Below are 15,563 nucleotides of genomic sequence, written 5' to 3'. Positions count from 1 at the left end.
ACAGGTTTCTGCTTTCTGTGCCTCTTCTCCAAACTTTGTCACCAAAAATAACAACACGGCTATGTTATTTAAATAAGCATCTGAGAGAGATTCAGTAATTCACATTTAATTCTTGTCGTAAATTACAATGGCGAAAGATAATGTAAACCCTTTCTGGCCACACTAAACATGTTCCTTCTCGTTTGGCTCTTGGCGAAGGCAGTCGCACTTTTCTCCTCTTCTCCTTCCCCTTATCTTCCCTGCTTAGCCTCTTGTGTCTTTGTCTTGTCTCATGTGTATTTCACTTCCCTGCAACACTCTCTCACAGTCTGTGTCTAAAAACCTAAAAGAGAATTATGGATTTGATCAACTGGTCTCTGAATGCTATTGACACCCTTTTCTCAACGAGTTGTCTGGGCTCGGGAGAGCCCGAGTGCCCTGGAGGGACTTTCCCTGCCGGATACACGATGGACGAATGGCAGACATGGAGGATCGTGTGCCTGGCGGGACTGTCGATCGAGGACGCTGAAGATATCTACCTATTCGGAACCATGATAACAGGGTTCTTGCTGATCGGAGCTGGCTTGGCCCTGGTTTATCGGAGAATTAAGAAAGCGGAACCGGCTGTTCAAACCCCCACAAGGCTGCCCGCTGGGATTGAAAGGATGGGACGAGGTGCGGCTTCTCAGAAAGGGCTCAGTGAATGCAGCATGGTTAAGAGCTTGGAGGCGCTAACGGCTGCAGTGAAGGCTCAGAATAACACCTCTGAGTGTATATTGGATTACATCAAGGAAGAATCCACTCGGAACAACACCTTGGGGCGGAAGCTGGATTACATCGCGGATCAGTTGGCTGCGGTCGTGAAGTCTCAGAATCTGCTCTGTGAGCAAAAGCCTGAAAAGACCACAGAATTGAAGGTAAATAACATAATTGAGAGGCTCGCAGCTATCCAGCGGGAGATTGAGAGACCAGTGTCGGTGTCGGAGTGTTAAAAACAGCTTGAAATTCTCATGAGTTGTTTGTAAAAGAAAAATCACAAATCATATAATGCGGCTACCCCTTCGGCGCCAGCTGTGGGCTCAAGGCCTGAGCTGAACAAAAACTCCCTGATAACGACTGTGTTGAGTCTGTTCCTTCCCATTCCATGCAAGGCCACCTGGGTTGGCTGGTAGACTGTTTACTTAGCCTGATAGGGCGGAGGACACTGTCTCAGCTGAACTATGGACACGCACACACATACATTTACACTGATAAGCACTCACACATCCCCCCTCCCCTTCCAATGCCTTCGATGCTTGTTGCCTCCTGGGAACACGAGGCGGGTCTGGGCCCACGCTGGAGAGTCGGCGCAGTGGCAGGATGGCTGCTGTGTTGCCTGGGATTACTCCTTATCCCCTAACCAACCTTGTTGTTGGTCACGTGCTCTATAATGTTGTACTGTGGACATTTATGTGCTTTCTGTGCAGAGGAGTTTTTTTGTTTCCTGTTCTCATGCGGTCCTCTATAGCCCAGCATGAGCAGAGGTCTCTTTTTTCCCCTTGTACTTTCCCATTGTAGTGTAGATTTCAGTGTTTTTTCTATAATGCAACGTTCTCTGACTTGTATCTCCATGTGATGTCTGTGTTGTGTGTGTATGGTCGGGGGGCGGGTTCATTCCACTGCAGGGCAACCTGACACTGCAGGTGATGAATAAAATTTGAACTTGAACTTGATTATATAAAAATGTGGCATTTAAGTCAAATGACTCATGCTTTTCTTCTTTAAGGCAATCAGTTTGCATGGTTTTTAAAAGTAAAGAACACTTGTGTTTAATTAAATACAGCTCACATTAGATCTAAGTAGTTTCACAGGTTTATGATGTCCATGTAGTTTAGAAAATACATTTGCAGGCATGTAACAAATCCAAACATTCGTCGTAGAATGACGTTCTTGCCCTCTCCTTTTTCTTACAGTGAATTCTGAGGTTTCACTTTCACATCTCAACAAACTGCAAGGTGACCATTTTTATTCATGGTATATGATACATGACCTCACCTTGTTGAGCAGATGGATCAGAGTTCAAACGCAGCTGAGAGAAAAGAGAAGGATCTTTGATCTGAAGATGTTTGATTGTTATCTTGCATGCTTTGTCTCCTTTTTTCCTCACTGTGTCGATGAAGCTGCGTGCCTTATCTGCTCTGGCTAGGTTCTTCTCCAGTATCGATTCTTTCTCCAACTCATTTAAGACAGTGTCACATACGAGGGCCTCAAGCAGCTGTGTGAGGATTTCTGTTGTTACCCTCCAGACAAAGGCTGACCGCACCCTGGCAAGCTCCTCCTCTACAGAAACAAGAAAGAGACATAAACATGCTTCTCAGTCGACATCATGTGAAAAATATTCTAACTTTGTTGAATTAACACTTCATCATCTCATCAACAAATACTGAATTTTAGGATGTGTGGGGTTAAAATTATGCCAGCTTAAAATGAAACTGAAGAAAATATTGAAACTGAAAAATAATATTGTAACCGATACACAGATGATCTGTATTGCTATACAGACGGGCAGGTATACAGGTATACTATGAACAAATATACATATATAAAGATGAAGCACTGTGAGGTAAACAGATCTACAGAGTGCTATGAAAATATCTACAGTAGTGGAAGCGTAGCTCTCTGAACAGACTATAACAGTGTAGGCACTATAACAGAGACTACACCATGTCAGTGTCCTAAAACTACAGCAGTAACCAACGTGGTGAATGTTGATAATGAAAGGATCATGGTCACTGGGAGGAGGAGTGTAGAAGGGTTAGGTGAGTGTGGATGGAAAGGCTCAGCGGGGACTGAGTTCAGTAGGGTGACAGCTGTGGGGAAGAAGCTGTTCCTAAACCTGCTGGTTTTAGTCTGAAGGCTCCTGTAGCGCCTCCTGGAGGGGAGGAGGAGCTGGAAGAGTTTATTGGCAGTATGAGAGGAGTCCGAGAATGATGCATACTCGGCGTAGACATCTCTTCTTGCGGACATCCTCAATGCCAGGAAGTGGAATCCCTGTGATGTGTTGGGCGCTGCAGTGCCTTGCGGTCAGCAGCAGAGCAGTTCCCACACCAGACTGTGACACAGTTGGTCAGGATGCTCTCTATCACACAGCGGTGGAAGTTGATTCTTCTTCAGTATCCTAAAGAAAAAGAGGCCCTGATGGGCCTTCTTGACCAGGCTGGAGGTGTTAGTTGACCAGGACAGATTCTCAGAGATGTGGATCCCCAAGAACTTGAAGCTGGAGACCCGTCCAAGGATGGAGTTGGATGCATACTAAGGTCTGCAGTCATAGAGGAACGGGCTCAGCACACAGCCCTGTGGAGTGCCAGTGTGAGTGTGACAGTGGTAGAGCTGTTATGGCCTGACCTAACATGCTGAGGTCTGTTGGTCAGAAAGTCCATGAGCCATGATCCAGGTACAGATGGAGTTGTTGAGTCCAAGATCCACACGTTTGGTGATCAGCTTGGAGGGAAGAACTGTACTGAATGCTGAGCTGAAGTCAACTAACAGTATTTTTGCATGAGTACTCTTGTTGTCCAGGTGTGAGAGTACACAGTGAAGAGCTGTGGATACAGCATCCTCTGTACTCCATTGATTTGATAGACAAATTGGTGAGGATCCAGTGTGGGGGGCAAGCATGCCCTGTAATGCATCAGGGCCAGCAGCTTTTTGAGCTTTGCTTTGTGTAATGTTATAAATACTTGGATAATCCTCAGAGTCTCTGGACTTTTACTTAGAGATATTATATTCAGTCCTGTGGGTAGTTATATATTTAAAAATATATGATCCTCTATGGTTACTCTGGTATAAATGACTCTGAATCACTTTATGGTAAATAACACACTATTGGCAAAAAAAAACCTGTGAAAGAATTCCAGATGACAAGTCTGTAGTTCGACATACAAGTGACGACCTTTGACCTTCATCAGTTTTTATTTAATTGTGTCAGAGAAACTCAAACGTGCTCTTCATGCAGCTGAGTACATTCAGTGTTTAAAACGGAAGCTGTGCAGGTCTGAGATCAGCAGCTTTGTGAAACACCAAGCTGAGGTCCTGTTAATGCTGATATATAGTGACACAGTTACATTTCAATTTAATTCAATTTTATTTATATAGCGCCAAATCACAACAACAGTCACCTGAAGGTGCTTTATATTGTACAGTAGATCGTACAATAACAGATACAGAGAAAAACCCAACATTCATATGATACAGGGGTGATTAATCCTTTTGACTTTGTTTTTATCAATAAAACAGCTGCAGCTTTCACTACAGCACATGTGGTGCTTTAACCTTTGTACTGTTTGCATCAGTTCATTCTGCAGTTAACATGTGAACATGTTGGATGATCTGTCTGCTGTCACTGGGTGGTGTTGAGGTCTGAATCAGCTCCTGTAATCACAAAGAGAACTGAACCATCACAAACTGAAATATAAAGTTTATCTCAAATCTGAAATAGAGCTGATCCTTCTGTCCTCACACACCCAGGATCTGAAGTTCTTCTCTTACATTTCTTTAGTTCTTCAGCTCTGCTCACATACGAGCTGTTTATTTCTTAAAGCCGTATATACCAACAGATTTTCCAATATAATGTTAACCTTTGAGTTGTTGGTGCTTTGTGAATGTGAATCTGCATACATGAGCAGACGGAGCAGGTTTCAGTCCTGGTTCAGTCTGCTGCTGCACCGTGGTCACCAACATACAGAGGTATCATAACAAATATTAATGCTTTTTTCCCTCTCAAAGGATGTAAGCTGTACTGCACATGTAACTTTGTGAACTTACCTCAATAAGAATGATTCAGACTGTTTTATTTAACCTGAATATTTGAAACAAACTTAGTAAAAACAATACACAGAGTCAGTGCTAAAAATGTAATCCGAGGAAAAATGAAACACACATTTTAACTTAAGCTGCCAAGCAGAAGTATTTGGTTTGAGTACATAAATATTAGGCTTTGCTATTTAATCTGTAATTGATGATTAATGAGGGGTTACTGAAGTGCAAGCCTTTTTTAAAATATGTGTTAATATCCTTACAGATGTGGCAAAAGAGTGAAAACATGCTGCTGTTTGCACATATTTAATAATCAGCTCTGCACAGGAGCTGCAGCAGAGTGCAGCCTGTTGCTCTTACAGTGTAATACTCATAATAAAAGTACAGTAACTGTGGTTAGTTACTGACTGAGCAGCCCGGTGCGTTTCTGCTCATTTCGTTCACCTGCACGGGTTAGCTAAACAAACTTTACAAAACAAGTTTTGCCGATAGCCGAGTGCCCATCTTAGCTAGCTAGCTAAGGATGTTAGCTACAGATTAGCTTACAAACACCTTTCACTTACCAAAAATATTGTGGCGGCTCTCAGGTCCTTCTGTCAGGCAGACACTGAAGAACACCTGAGTCTGTCAGTTTGAAACAGTCGGTAAACGCTGGACCTCCTCTCAGCGTCCCCGCTCTATGTGCCGTTCAGAGATACGCAAGTTTCTTCATGACTGCGGCTGCTGCAGATATTAGGTCGTCCATGATTTCTACAGTCACTGGTCAGCAATATAATGTGCGCAAACATATGTGGCTCATATATGTGGCTCTGAAGCCCCGCCCCTCAAGCGCACCCTCAGATGCCGAAGCAGTGCCAACTAATTGAAGCTGAAAAAATAACTGTACGTGGAAAAAAACGATGTAAGTGTGAAAACCACATGAACAGTGAGTTTTTTCTTTAAATTTCTATATTTATGTTTTTTCACTATCATTTCACTTTCAATACATTTGTTTCAGTTTCAATATGTTTTCAGTTTCATTTTAAGGTGGCATCGTTTTAACCTCATATGTGGGTTCAAAGTACAAAAAAGTCCAGTTGTTTCTCTGCCAAACTCCTTAGACTGGAAGTTCTCATGTTATATTAATGTCCCACAGAAAGATTAAGGCAAAGATTAGGACAGGTTACAACTCGTGAATTTTATGTACTTATCACAGTTACAAAAAAAGAATCTGCCTGAAGTCTATACATCCATACGTCTCATCATACAAAGCACTGATCTCCTACCTGCTGATGGAGCTGCTTTGGCTGGCTGTTCTTTAGGTTCTTCCATCATCTTTCTATAAAAACACGAGAAGATGATTTTACCAAAAGAAACAGTGAACACAGTCTGGGTGTCACATCATATGAATTTGTGTCATGGTTTAGTGTACGGGCCACACACACTGAAACTGATCTGTGTGAAAGAACACATCGACGACATGTGAATGTAGTGATAACCTCATCATAATAGAGGTTTTTACTTTTTCACATATTTGTTCAGTATAATGATTAAATAATCTGACAATACAAACCTAAAATACTTTGTTCCCTGTCTGCGACTTTGTGCGTCTCTGCTGTTAGTGCTTACAGGAAGTTTTAAACTTAAAATCCTTCCCCACATATGTGACTGTGGTCTCTGGGGCCATTATCCTGAAACACTGGGGCTCAGCCCTGAAAGCTTTGCTATCTTCACCTGATAACAGCAGCTGTTTAAAGTTATTGAGTTTGACAGGGAAGTGAATGTAAATGTGAGACACTGTGTGCTCACAGCTAAAGGCTGCAGTCAGCTGTGTCAGAGCGTCCAATGATCCTTTAATAAACACTCAGAGCTCCATGTTGATGAAGCTGTCATGTGTGAGCTTGTGAGGCTCCTTTAATCTGGCTCTGCTCTTTCAGATGCTCACCTCTTCTTCACTGTCTCTGCTGCACTCTCCATCTCCTCCTCTCTCTCTCTGCTGTCCTGTTTAAAAAAAACAAACAAATCAGCGTTAGCCAATCAAACTCTGTGCAGATGCTGCAGCTACAGCTGATATGTCATTCAGCTGTTCATCAATCAGCTTCTGCTGCTGTTTATTCTGCTCTTACTCTGAACACGTGCAGATCTAGGAAGATTTTCTTGGGGTGTCAAAATCAAAGCGTTTGTTTTTTCAAACACACGTGCAGGTGTTTATATCACATATGGTTTAAATGATTCAAATGCAGTAAGTATACATGTTTCATATATCGTCTATAACTGAATTATGTTCTGTAGCCTACATAATGAAACACTTTAGTTGCATAAAACGTGAATTTTGATTTTATGTACTGTATATGTCACAGCATCGCAGTGTGGATGTGGAGAAGAGAGGACCCAAACGCAGGACTCACAGGTGGTGAAGGCTGGTGTTTATGACAGAATGACAGAGTCTGAGATGGATGACTGACTGGAAGACCAGCTGAACAGAAACGACACATGTGGGACTGACCAAGACACTGAACTGGAGGACACTCAGGACTTACACAGGCTAATGATAATGATCAGGGTTCATATGCCTTTTTCAGGGTCAAATTCAAGCACTTCTTAAGCACTTTCAAGGTCCCTTTTCAAACTTTTCCAGCACATCCCTCCCTCACCGCCAAAAAAAAATGCATGTTTCAATTCACATCACCTCAGTAAGACCATGTGAAAGTTAAGACAAATCATCCTAGGTGAACTTAAACACCTTTGTTCCCTTTTTGTTAAGAAATAGAAAAACACTCCACACAAAAATACTGCAAAAGGAAACTGTCGCCTTATATAAAGAGTGTATAAACTCAAAATGCACATGTCACTTAAAAATTAAGATGTGAACAAATCAACTTGTTAGATATTCTTCTCCTGTTGAAAAAACCCCCAAAAAGAAATAAATAAGTCTTCTCATCAGATATTGATGCTTCTTTCCTGTGTGACAGAAAATAGGAGACAGATGTTTGTTTGTTTTTTAAGTTAATTCCCAATAAATCTGTTTTACTGCTAACTACATTGCTGTCTGTATTATTGCTGAAGTCCTAAACGATCACCTTTAAAGTAGAGCTGGGCGATATGAGATTTTTTCATATCACGACATGTTTTTTTCATTTCAGGCGATAACGATATCTATCACGATATAAGCCAAATAACTATATTTGTAAGATTTAAATGTGCCGTTGCTCACAAGTAAAATGTGAAATAATCAGCAGCTTGTTTTTATTTAAATATTTATTTCCCATAATAAGTTCAACAGGGTAGATGTACTTAAGGAACATGAGACTTTTTCAGATAAATAAAGGCAAATATTGCAAACTACACAAAAGGCAGCCGCTAAAGCGTTTAAGTTTCAAAATAGAACAAACGAAACAGACTAAATTGTCAATTCAACTTAGAAACAAAATATTAATTCTATAAATAAATCTTAGTTTGTTTTACAGAAGAACAGACAAAACTGACTAACTTTTGTCAATATCAAATAAACTGAGAACTAAAAGGAAATTCTCAACCTCTCCTTGTTGTATAGCTGAGCTTTTCAAACAGTTTTAACAGTTACTTTAGTCTGACAAAAGCCGAATGACGAATTAGCGCTTCCAGTCAGAGACTGAGGCTACGTCCACACGTACACGGGTATTTTTGAAAACGGAGATTTTCCGTTTTCGTTTTAAAAAATAATCCCGTCCACACATAAAGGCAGAAATGAAGGAAAACGCTGCTATGAACATGCCAAAGCAGCAGGTGGCGCTAGATTCCTAACCATGCAGAAATGTTGGCCAATCAGAAGTCTAGAAGCCTCGGTGGGAAAAAGTAAACAAAGCTGCGGCATAGAAGCAGAACCGAGTCGTATGTGTGGACGGACAGTAACTGTGTGTATATGTAAGCATTTAAACACTGCAGAGAGTAGAATTAACAGTATTGTAGAAATTCATTTCACCGAAACAATAACGTGGCGCACAGTGTGACGCATGCACCAGTTTATTGTATTTCCAGACTTGCTTTCGGCACATTTACAGTGCATGCTACTCTGTTTTTGTCAGACTTGAAATAGCCGAAATACCTTCACACTACGGAACTTCTATGGCTCTTCCGTTCGACAATCTCTCCGGCGTTGGAACCATCATCTGTTTTCTCTTCGGTCACGCTCGGTTGATTTTTCTAGTCGGCACACTCATTTCCTCCATTACCCGCTGGCTGCTTCCCAAACAAACACACGTGCGGCTACTTAGTTTGGATTGGCTGACCTTTTTTTTTTTTTTTTTTTTTTTTAAGAGGACAAGAGCGGCGAGGTCTATCGCAATAGTTTAATTTTTCTATCGAGAAAAAGTTATATCGCGATACATATCGTTATCGTTCTATCGCCCAGCTCTACCTAGAAACCAGGTCAATGTGTCTGTAGGTTCAGTCATCCAGGTCATGTGATCTAAGGAGCTTGGAGAGAAAAGAGACGTCTTTAAGTTTCTGGAAGACGTTTCATCTGAGAAGCTTCTTCAGCTCTAAAACCAAACGGTGGAGAGTCCCAGATATTTAAACCTGAGAGGGAAAGAAAGCATGTCGCTGACCCACCACTGATGTTATTTCAAGGAGGAAACTGAGAGCCTTTGCACCAGGAGCACAAACATCAGCTCCAGCAATGATCCACTGATGTGTTTTTATTCCATGTATGAATGTTGTTATTGACAGAGATGACGTTTGTGTGTCAGTGATGCAGTGACTGTTGTTGTTACCTGTACAGGCTGGTTAGACTCTATGAAACAGATCATACAGATCTCTGCATGTTAGAAGAGACTATTAAAGGTCATGAATGAGACAAAGGCAGGGAGGCGTCCTTTACAGCTAAACAGCAGAGTGAGAGAACAGCCAGCACCTCTACATTTATCACATTATACAGCACATGTATGATACTGACAGGGATGAGAAGAATTTAGTGATTCTGATCCCATCATTGATATTACTTATTGATTCTCAGTAGCTCTGCTCTGACAGTCACCACCATCACTGAGCAGCATATCAAAGACATTTGTGCACATTAACTGCATGTTGTGGCTCAAATGTTTGTGCATGTTGGAGGCATTTCCTCTTTGTTGTGATCAGTGTTGGTCATTACTCAAAACAGTCATTATTACACATATTACACAGAACACTTTGATTAAAAGTAATGGAGTACGTTACTTCATTACTCCTCATAACATTACTTTGATGTTAAAATGAACAAATGAGCATGTAACAACATAAAGCTGAGGTACAGCCCCACACACCAACACAGATCCTGATGAGGTCACGTGATGTTTCTCTGAGTGTTTATGAACACAAATCAAAGATGAAACAGCACAAAGACACTTCAAAGTGATTCTACTGTAGAAACATGAACAGGTAGAAACCTGCAGCCTGACTGCTCATCACTTTGTTACCTGTTCAAGTTCAGCAGCAGCAGCTCACTTTATCATTGTGAAAACAAAAATGTCAAAAACCATTGCTATTCTCTATAAAACAAAGCATGTCCTGAACAAAAAATCATTATACACACTTTATTGTACTCTGTTGCTTCCATATATGACTTACTGTCTGGAGATATGGGCTAATGCATATAAAACGAACACTCTTCCTATTTTCAAGTTACAAAAAAGAGCTATAAGAATTATAAACCAATCAAACTATATAGAACCAACTAACATTTTGTTTATTAATCTGAATACCCTGAAATTTTATGATTTAGTTGAATATAAAATGGCACAGATAATGTATAAAGCACAAAATAACTTGCTTTGCCGCAGTACTCAGAAGCTGTTCAAAGTCAGAGAGAGTCAATATGACTTAAGGGGAAGAGATTTCTTTAAAAAAAACAAGATAAGGACAAATATAAAGCAGAGATGTGTTTCTGTTAGAGGAGGTAACCTGTGGAATAGTTATGACAGGGATTTAAAAAGGTGTAGTTCATTTTCCTTGTTTAAAAACATGTTTAAAAATAGAGTATTAGAAAAATATATAAATCAAGAATGAAAAGAGCAAAAAAAAAAAAAAAAACAACCTCTTGATTCTTTTGCTTTGATGTAGTTACTTTTCTAAGGTGGAAAGTTTTTTTTTTCTTGTTTGTTTGTTTGGTTTTTGCTTTGTTTTCTTATTTGCTTCAGGCCCTGTGTACAGGAGCTGCATGCAAAAAGATATTTTGTGAAAAGGGTTGGTGTAATAAGCAAATGCTTCAGCCAATACCTTTTGATTAGCCTTGTCTCATGCTTTCTTGCTTTATGGTAGATTTTTGTTCTGTTTTCACTGAGATATTTGAATGCTAATCAATAAAATCAAAATCAAATCACGGTGCTGGTCTGGGGTCAGTGTTTACTCAGCTTTAACCTCACTCTGGGTTCTAGCTTAGCTTAGCGTTAGCTTAGCGTTAGCATGCTGTGTGCTAGCTCAGCGTCAGAGCTCTGCAGGTGTCTCGTGTGTAAATATTAATCACAGTGACAGTAAAGGAGGTAAAGGGCTGTGACGTCATCACGTACGCTGCGTCCTCTGTGGGCTCTGAGTGAACTCAAAGTACAAACTACAAGTACACAAACACGAACGTAGCTCAGAGTGGCGGACACACTCGGCCTCGTTGGTCCAGCTGTGAGTCCGTTACCGTGAACTATGGAGCGGCAGATTTGTGCTGAACTAAGCTGCACACAGCTGATGTTAGCCAGGAAACATTACACACTGACTTTAATGGAGAGACCGGAAATACAAACACACACAGTTTGTTGTGTGAAGAAATCAAACACGAGCTGAACAAACAGTAAAGTTCCTAAAGACAAACTGTTAAAGGAGGAAACAAAGCAAACTTACAGTTTCTTCACACACCAACAACAAGCTCCACTCCACACCTGGACACTAAACACGGACACACAGGTGAGCTGCTTCCTGGAAGGAGGCGGGACTCCACCTGAAACTCAGCACAGGTGGGAGGGGCTCAGCTCTGTGTGTGCTGATGTGTTAACTTTAAAAATATGCCGTCTGACTGCTCAGACTGAGTCAGAGTAAAGTTCACATGCTGACGTGTGGAGACATGAAACCTTGTTGTAGCTGCAGGTGTGAACACACTGATCCCAGATCAGCTCTGCTGTATTTGTAACATGAACATTTCTGCTGCAAAGCTTCAAATGTTCAGCATGTTTCTCTGTTTCCAGTCTATAGATCCAGTCACACTTTCTACCTTCACCTGTGCAGTAAAGACTGAGAGCAGAGCTGAAACCAAGCGTCCAATCAGTGAGCAGCATCAACACCTGAGCTTCATTCAGACTCTGTTATTGAAGATGTTGTTGGTACAAAGTTCATCTGCTGCTCACATGAATCCATGAAAGATTTATTTCACTGAATGTTTCTTCAAAGCTCATTTCAACCTGTTGAAGTCATGAATGAAAGTGCAGACTGAGAGTGGATCACATGATGTTTGAGGTGTGTCATGTGACATGTTCAGTATTGTCACACATGTCTAGATTGTCCCTGATATCATAGCTGCTCAAACACTGATGATTATATTTGAAGAATTATTCCTGATGGCAGCAAAGTTTGAATGGAGCTCTCTGTCTGTGCTGATTTGTCGCCCTCTGGAGGTCAAAGCACAAACTGCATGATGTCACTGTAACCACCACAGAGACAGGAAGTGTTTTTATGACTGAAACACTGAAATGATGCTAACGGCTGTCGTTAGGCTCACTGACAGCAGTGCTGATGTGTTCATGTCAAACACTGGCTCAGGTCAGACTCCTTCATCCTTCTCCAGCGTGAGGCCGCCCTCAGACCCACAGGAGCTCTGACCTTTGACCTCCTGACCCTAACCATTTTAGTCTTGTTGCATCTTTAAATGCAAATCCTGTGAAATGGTCAGGGGCGGCTCTAGAGAAATTTTCTTAGGGTGGCAAAATCAAAGCCTTTTCCCCCCAAACACATATGCAGGTGGTTACATGTGGTTAAAATGATTCAAATGCAGTAAGTATGCACGTTTTTCATATAAATATAGTCTATAACTTAATTATTGTCTGTACCCACATGATTACACACTTTAGTTACATGAAACATGTGAGTTTTGATGTTATGTACTGTACAGCCTGTATATTAAATACATATGTAGCCCAATAAGTATAAACTCCAGAAAGCTACACAACATGGGGCGCTTCATTTACAAACACAAGTCTAACTTAAGTTTCACTGTTTTTGTTAGAAAACTGTCACATTGTTGCAGCTTAAATTACACAAAATGTCAGAAATCTGCACTGTCATGAACAAACATGTAAACCTCATTTTTCATGATTTGTTGGATTCACCCTCTGAGGTCTGAAATACAACCGGACATTTGTGACTCCTTTGAGTTTATCTAATTTATCTAAAAATGCAGCCAATACACCTGCTGTTTTTTCATTTTCTACAACCATTTAAAATAGCACTCACCTTCCTTCATTTCCACAGTGTAACATCCACCCACCTGTGTAAAATCAGAAATTCCCATGGTGTTGTTCAAAATGTGCTCTGGCACAATCATAAGCATCGCTTGCTACTGAAAACAAGAAGAAAGCCGTCCTGCTATGGGCTGAACCATTTGTTAATGTGGAGGGGGGGACACTATGGAATATATCCAGTTCTAGCATTTATATTCACTGCTGACTGTAACTACGCTCAAACTGTTAAACTTATTTTATGTCTTGTCTTTGGCATGTCTTTATCCTGTCTTCCTTCTCTCACCCAAACCAATCACAGCAGATGGCCCCGCCCCTCCCTGAGCCTGGTTCTGCCGGAGGTTTCTTCCTGTTAAAAGGGAGTTTTTCCTTCCCACTGTCGCCAAAGTGCTGCTCATAGCGGGTCATATGATTGTTGGGTTTTTCTCTGTATCTATAATTGTGCGATCTACTGTACAATATAAAGCGCCTTGAGGCGACTGCTGTTGTGATTTATATAAATAAAATTGAATTGAATTAAGAAGCTCAGAAACAAAAGTGTCTGGACTTTTTTAAGTTTCTTGAAGACATTTCATCTGAGAAGCTTCTTCAGTTTTACACTGTGTGCACAATTATTATGCCAGAACTATTTTTGAGGATTAATGTCATTATGGACCAAGGACAGTACTCTGGGTCTCCTGCAGAACAACTCGAGCTGTGATACCTGAATGAAGAGCCTCTGCTGCTTTAAAGAAGGAGGCTCGAGGCAGAGGTGAGGTGCAGACCAACCAGCTTTTATTCAGCAACTTTAACAGAAGGATCAGAAAAATAAAACTATACAGCACAGTGATGCTGACTGAAGCCACAGCATTAAACTAAACAAGCATCTGATCATCTTTAACAACATCTAATAAATAATGACAACTATTTAATCCTGTATTTCCTACAATAAAGCCTGTTCAGATATTTGTTGCTGATGGAAATGTAAAAGGCTCCCAGGAACCAAAGGACAAAAACAGAGGCAACAGTCACAGCTGCAAAGGATCCCCTAACACATAAACTGGTTCAAAGATATTTTCTAGCTCTGCAGAGGAGCTTGATTGCACGGACAGTAAAAAGTGGATTCAATAACAGCAGCGAGCGCTGAGTGATATAACGGTGCTGCGAGCAGCAGTGCAAAGGCTCACACAGAGACAGCAGCTACACTGTGTGTGGATGTGTTACAGGAAAAATGATTCTGTGTTTCTTTACCTTCTTTTAAATGTGCAAGCATGCCCTTTTGTCTATGGTTAGATTAGTTTAGAATTATCTTTTTAGACTTTGTCAGCAAAGACATACTGTTTTGGGACATATTGTTTTAGATTGTTTTATCTCTCACAGCTTTCTCCCAGCTCTCTGCTGACGAGACTAGCGCCACATATGGAGTTGTTTATCTGTTTTGTATTTTCTTATCCTGTTCTCACTGTCTTTCCTATAAAAAGTGCCCAGCCTCTGTACACGTTGTGAGTTGTTCTGAACAGCTTACCCGTGTGCACGTTAAAGCATAAAAAGTGATCTTGTCTCATTGTGTCTTTATTTCTCCTGGGTCTTTTACAGAGTTTTCCCCCAACATTTCTTGGTCCTTCGACAGCCGGAGCGCCTCCATCGTGTCCCATCTCCGTGACCAGTCCACGTTGTTCGTCTGTCGACAGCTCACACACCAGGTGTGTGATAAAAGTCCAAGAGCGTTTAAATTCGGGTCTTGGCCAACGTCTTAGAAAGTGACCCACGGTGGTGGGGCCCGATCGAGGTGGACCAGACCCGGCGACACTGACAAGGTAGATACAAACACACTGACACAATCTTGCGTAAAAGCGCATTTTGAATTCAGGGAATTTAAAATAGCGGAAGTAGCTCGTCGACTGGTAGCTTTGGAGCTCTGGGTAGCTCCCCCAGCTGGGTCTAGACTGGGTCTAGGGAGTAAGTAGCTCTGGGAGCTCCCCTTATCTTAAGGGTTCCGGTCGCGCGCGTCGAAGCTGTGAATGTGTGTGTATTGTTTTAATTAACGGAGCAAGCTGAATTTTCACGGTCCAATAAGAGACTGAGCTGCTCCTACTGTGTTTTTCTTTTACTGCTATTCACTGACGTGCTGGTGAGTTGAGAGAACGGTCGAGTTCCGTCTCGTAAAGTTCACACCGCTTTTGGAAATAGTCCGAAAGTAGAAGGGCGTGTGAGCAACCACTCTCGTCTCTAATACCAGCGAAGGTGATAGCAGCTGTATCGTGTATATATTACTTAAACAAAAATAAGTAAATACATAAATAAGATGGGTAATCAAGCAAGTGAAATTAAAACTCACTCCTGCTGACGAGCAGTGGTGAGAAAAGAAAAGTCCAGACG

General features: G+C 41.3%; 2 protein-coding genes across 2 annotated transcripts in view; one reads left to right on the top strand and one right to left on the bottom strand.

Moving 5' to 3' along the window:
* LOC143416097 (protein NLRC3-like) overlaps nucleotides 1-15,563 on the bottom strand; it is a 128,796-nt gene that overhangs the window by 21,812 nt on the left and 91,421 nt on the right. Inside the window, exons 2-4 of the mRNA XM_076881477.1 lie at nucleotides 6,698-6,753; nucleotides 6,039-6,091; nucleotides 2,014-2,298 (exon numbers count right to left, since the gene is read on the bottom strand). Coding sequence (XP_076737592.1) covers nucleotides 2,014-2,298; nucleotides 6,039-6,091; nucleotides 6,698-6,729 — 370 coding nt within the window. The 5' untranslated portion in view covers nucleotides 6,730-6,753. The remainder of the gene's footprint in view (nucleotides 1-2,013; nucleotides 2,299-6,038; nucleotides 6,092-6,697; nucleotides 6,754-15,563) is intronic.
* Nucleotides 288-7,789, top strand: LOC143415924 (uncharacterized). The gene is made up of 3 exons (XM_076881314.1): nucleotides 288-896; nucleotides 1,932-1,973; nucleotides 7,113-7,789. Exons 1-2 carry the CDS (start codon nucleotides 336-338, stop codon nucleotides 1,932-1,934), a joined length of 564 nt encoding a protein of 187 aa, XP_076737429.1. The 5' UTR covers nucleotides 288-335; the 3' UTR covers nucleotides 1,935-1,973; nucleotides 7,113-7,789.

The sequence above is a fragment of the Maylandia zebra genome, unplaced genomic scaffold (assembly GCF_041146795.1).
Source record: "Maylandia zebra isolate NMK-2024a unplaced genomic scaffold, Mzebra_GT3a scaffold11, whole genome shotgun sequence".
In the NCBI taxonomy this organism is placed as follows: Eukaryota; Metazoa; Chordata; class Actinopteri; order Cichliformes; family Cichlidae; genus Maylandia; species Maylandia zebra.
The sequence above is the reverse complement of the archived record's forward strand: the minus strand, read 5'-3'. Positions and strand labels throughout refer to the sequence as shown.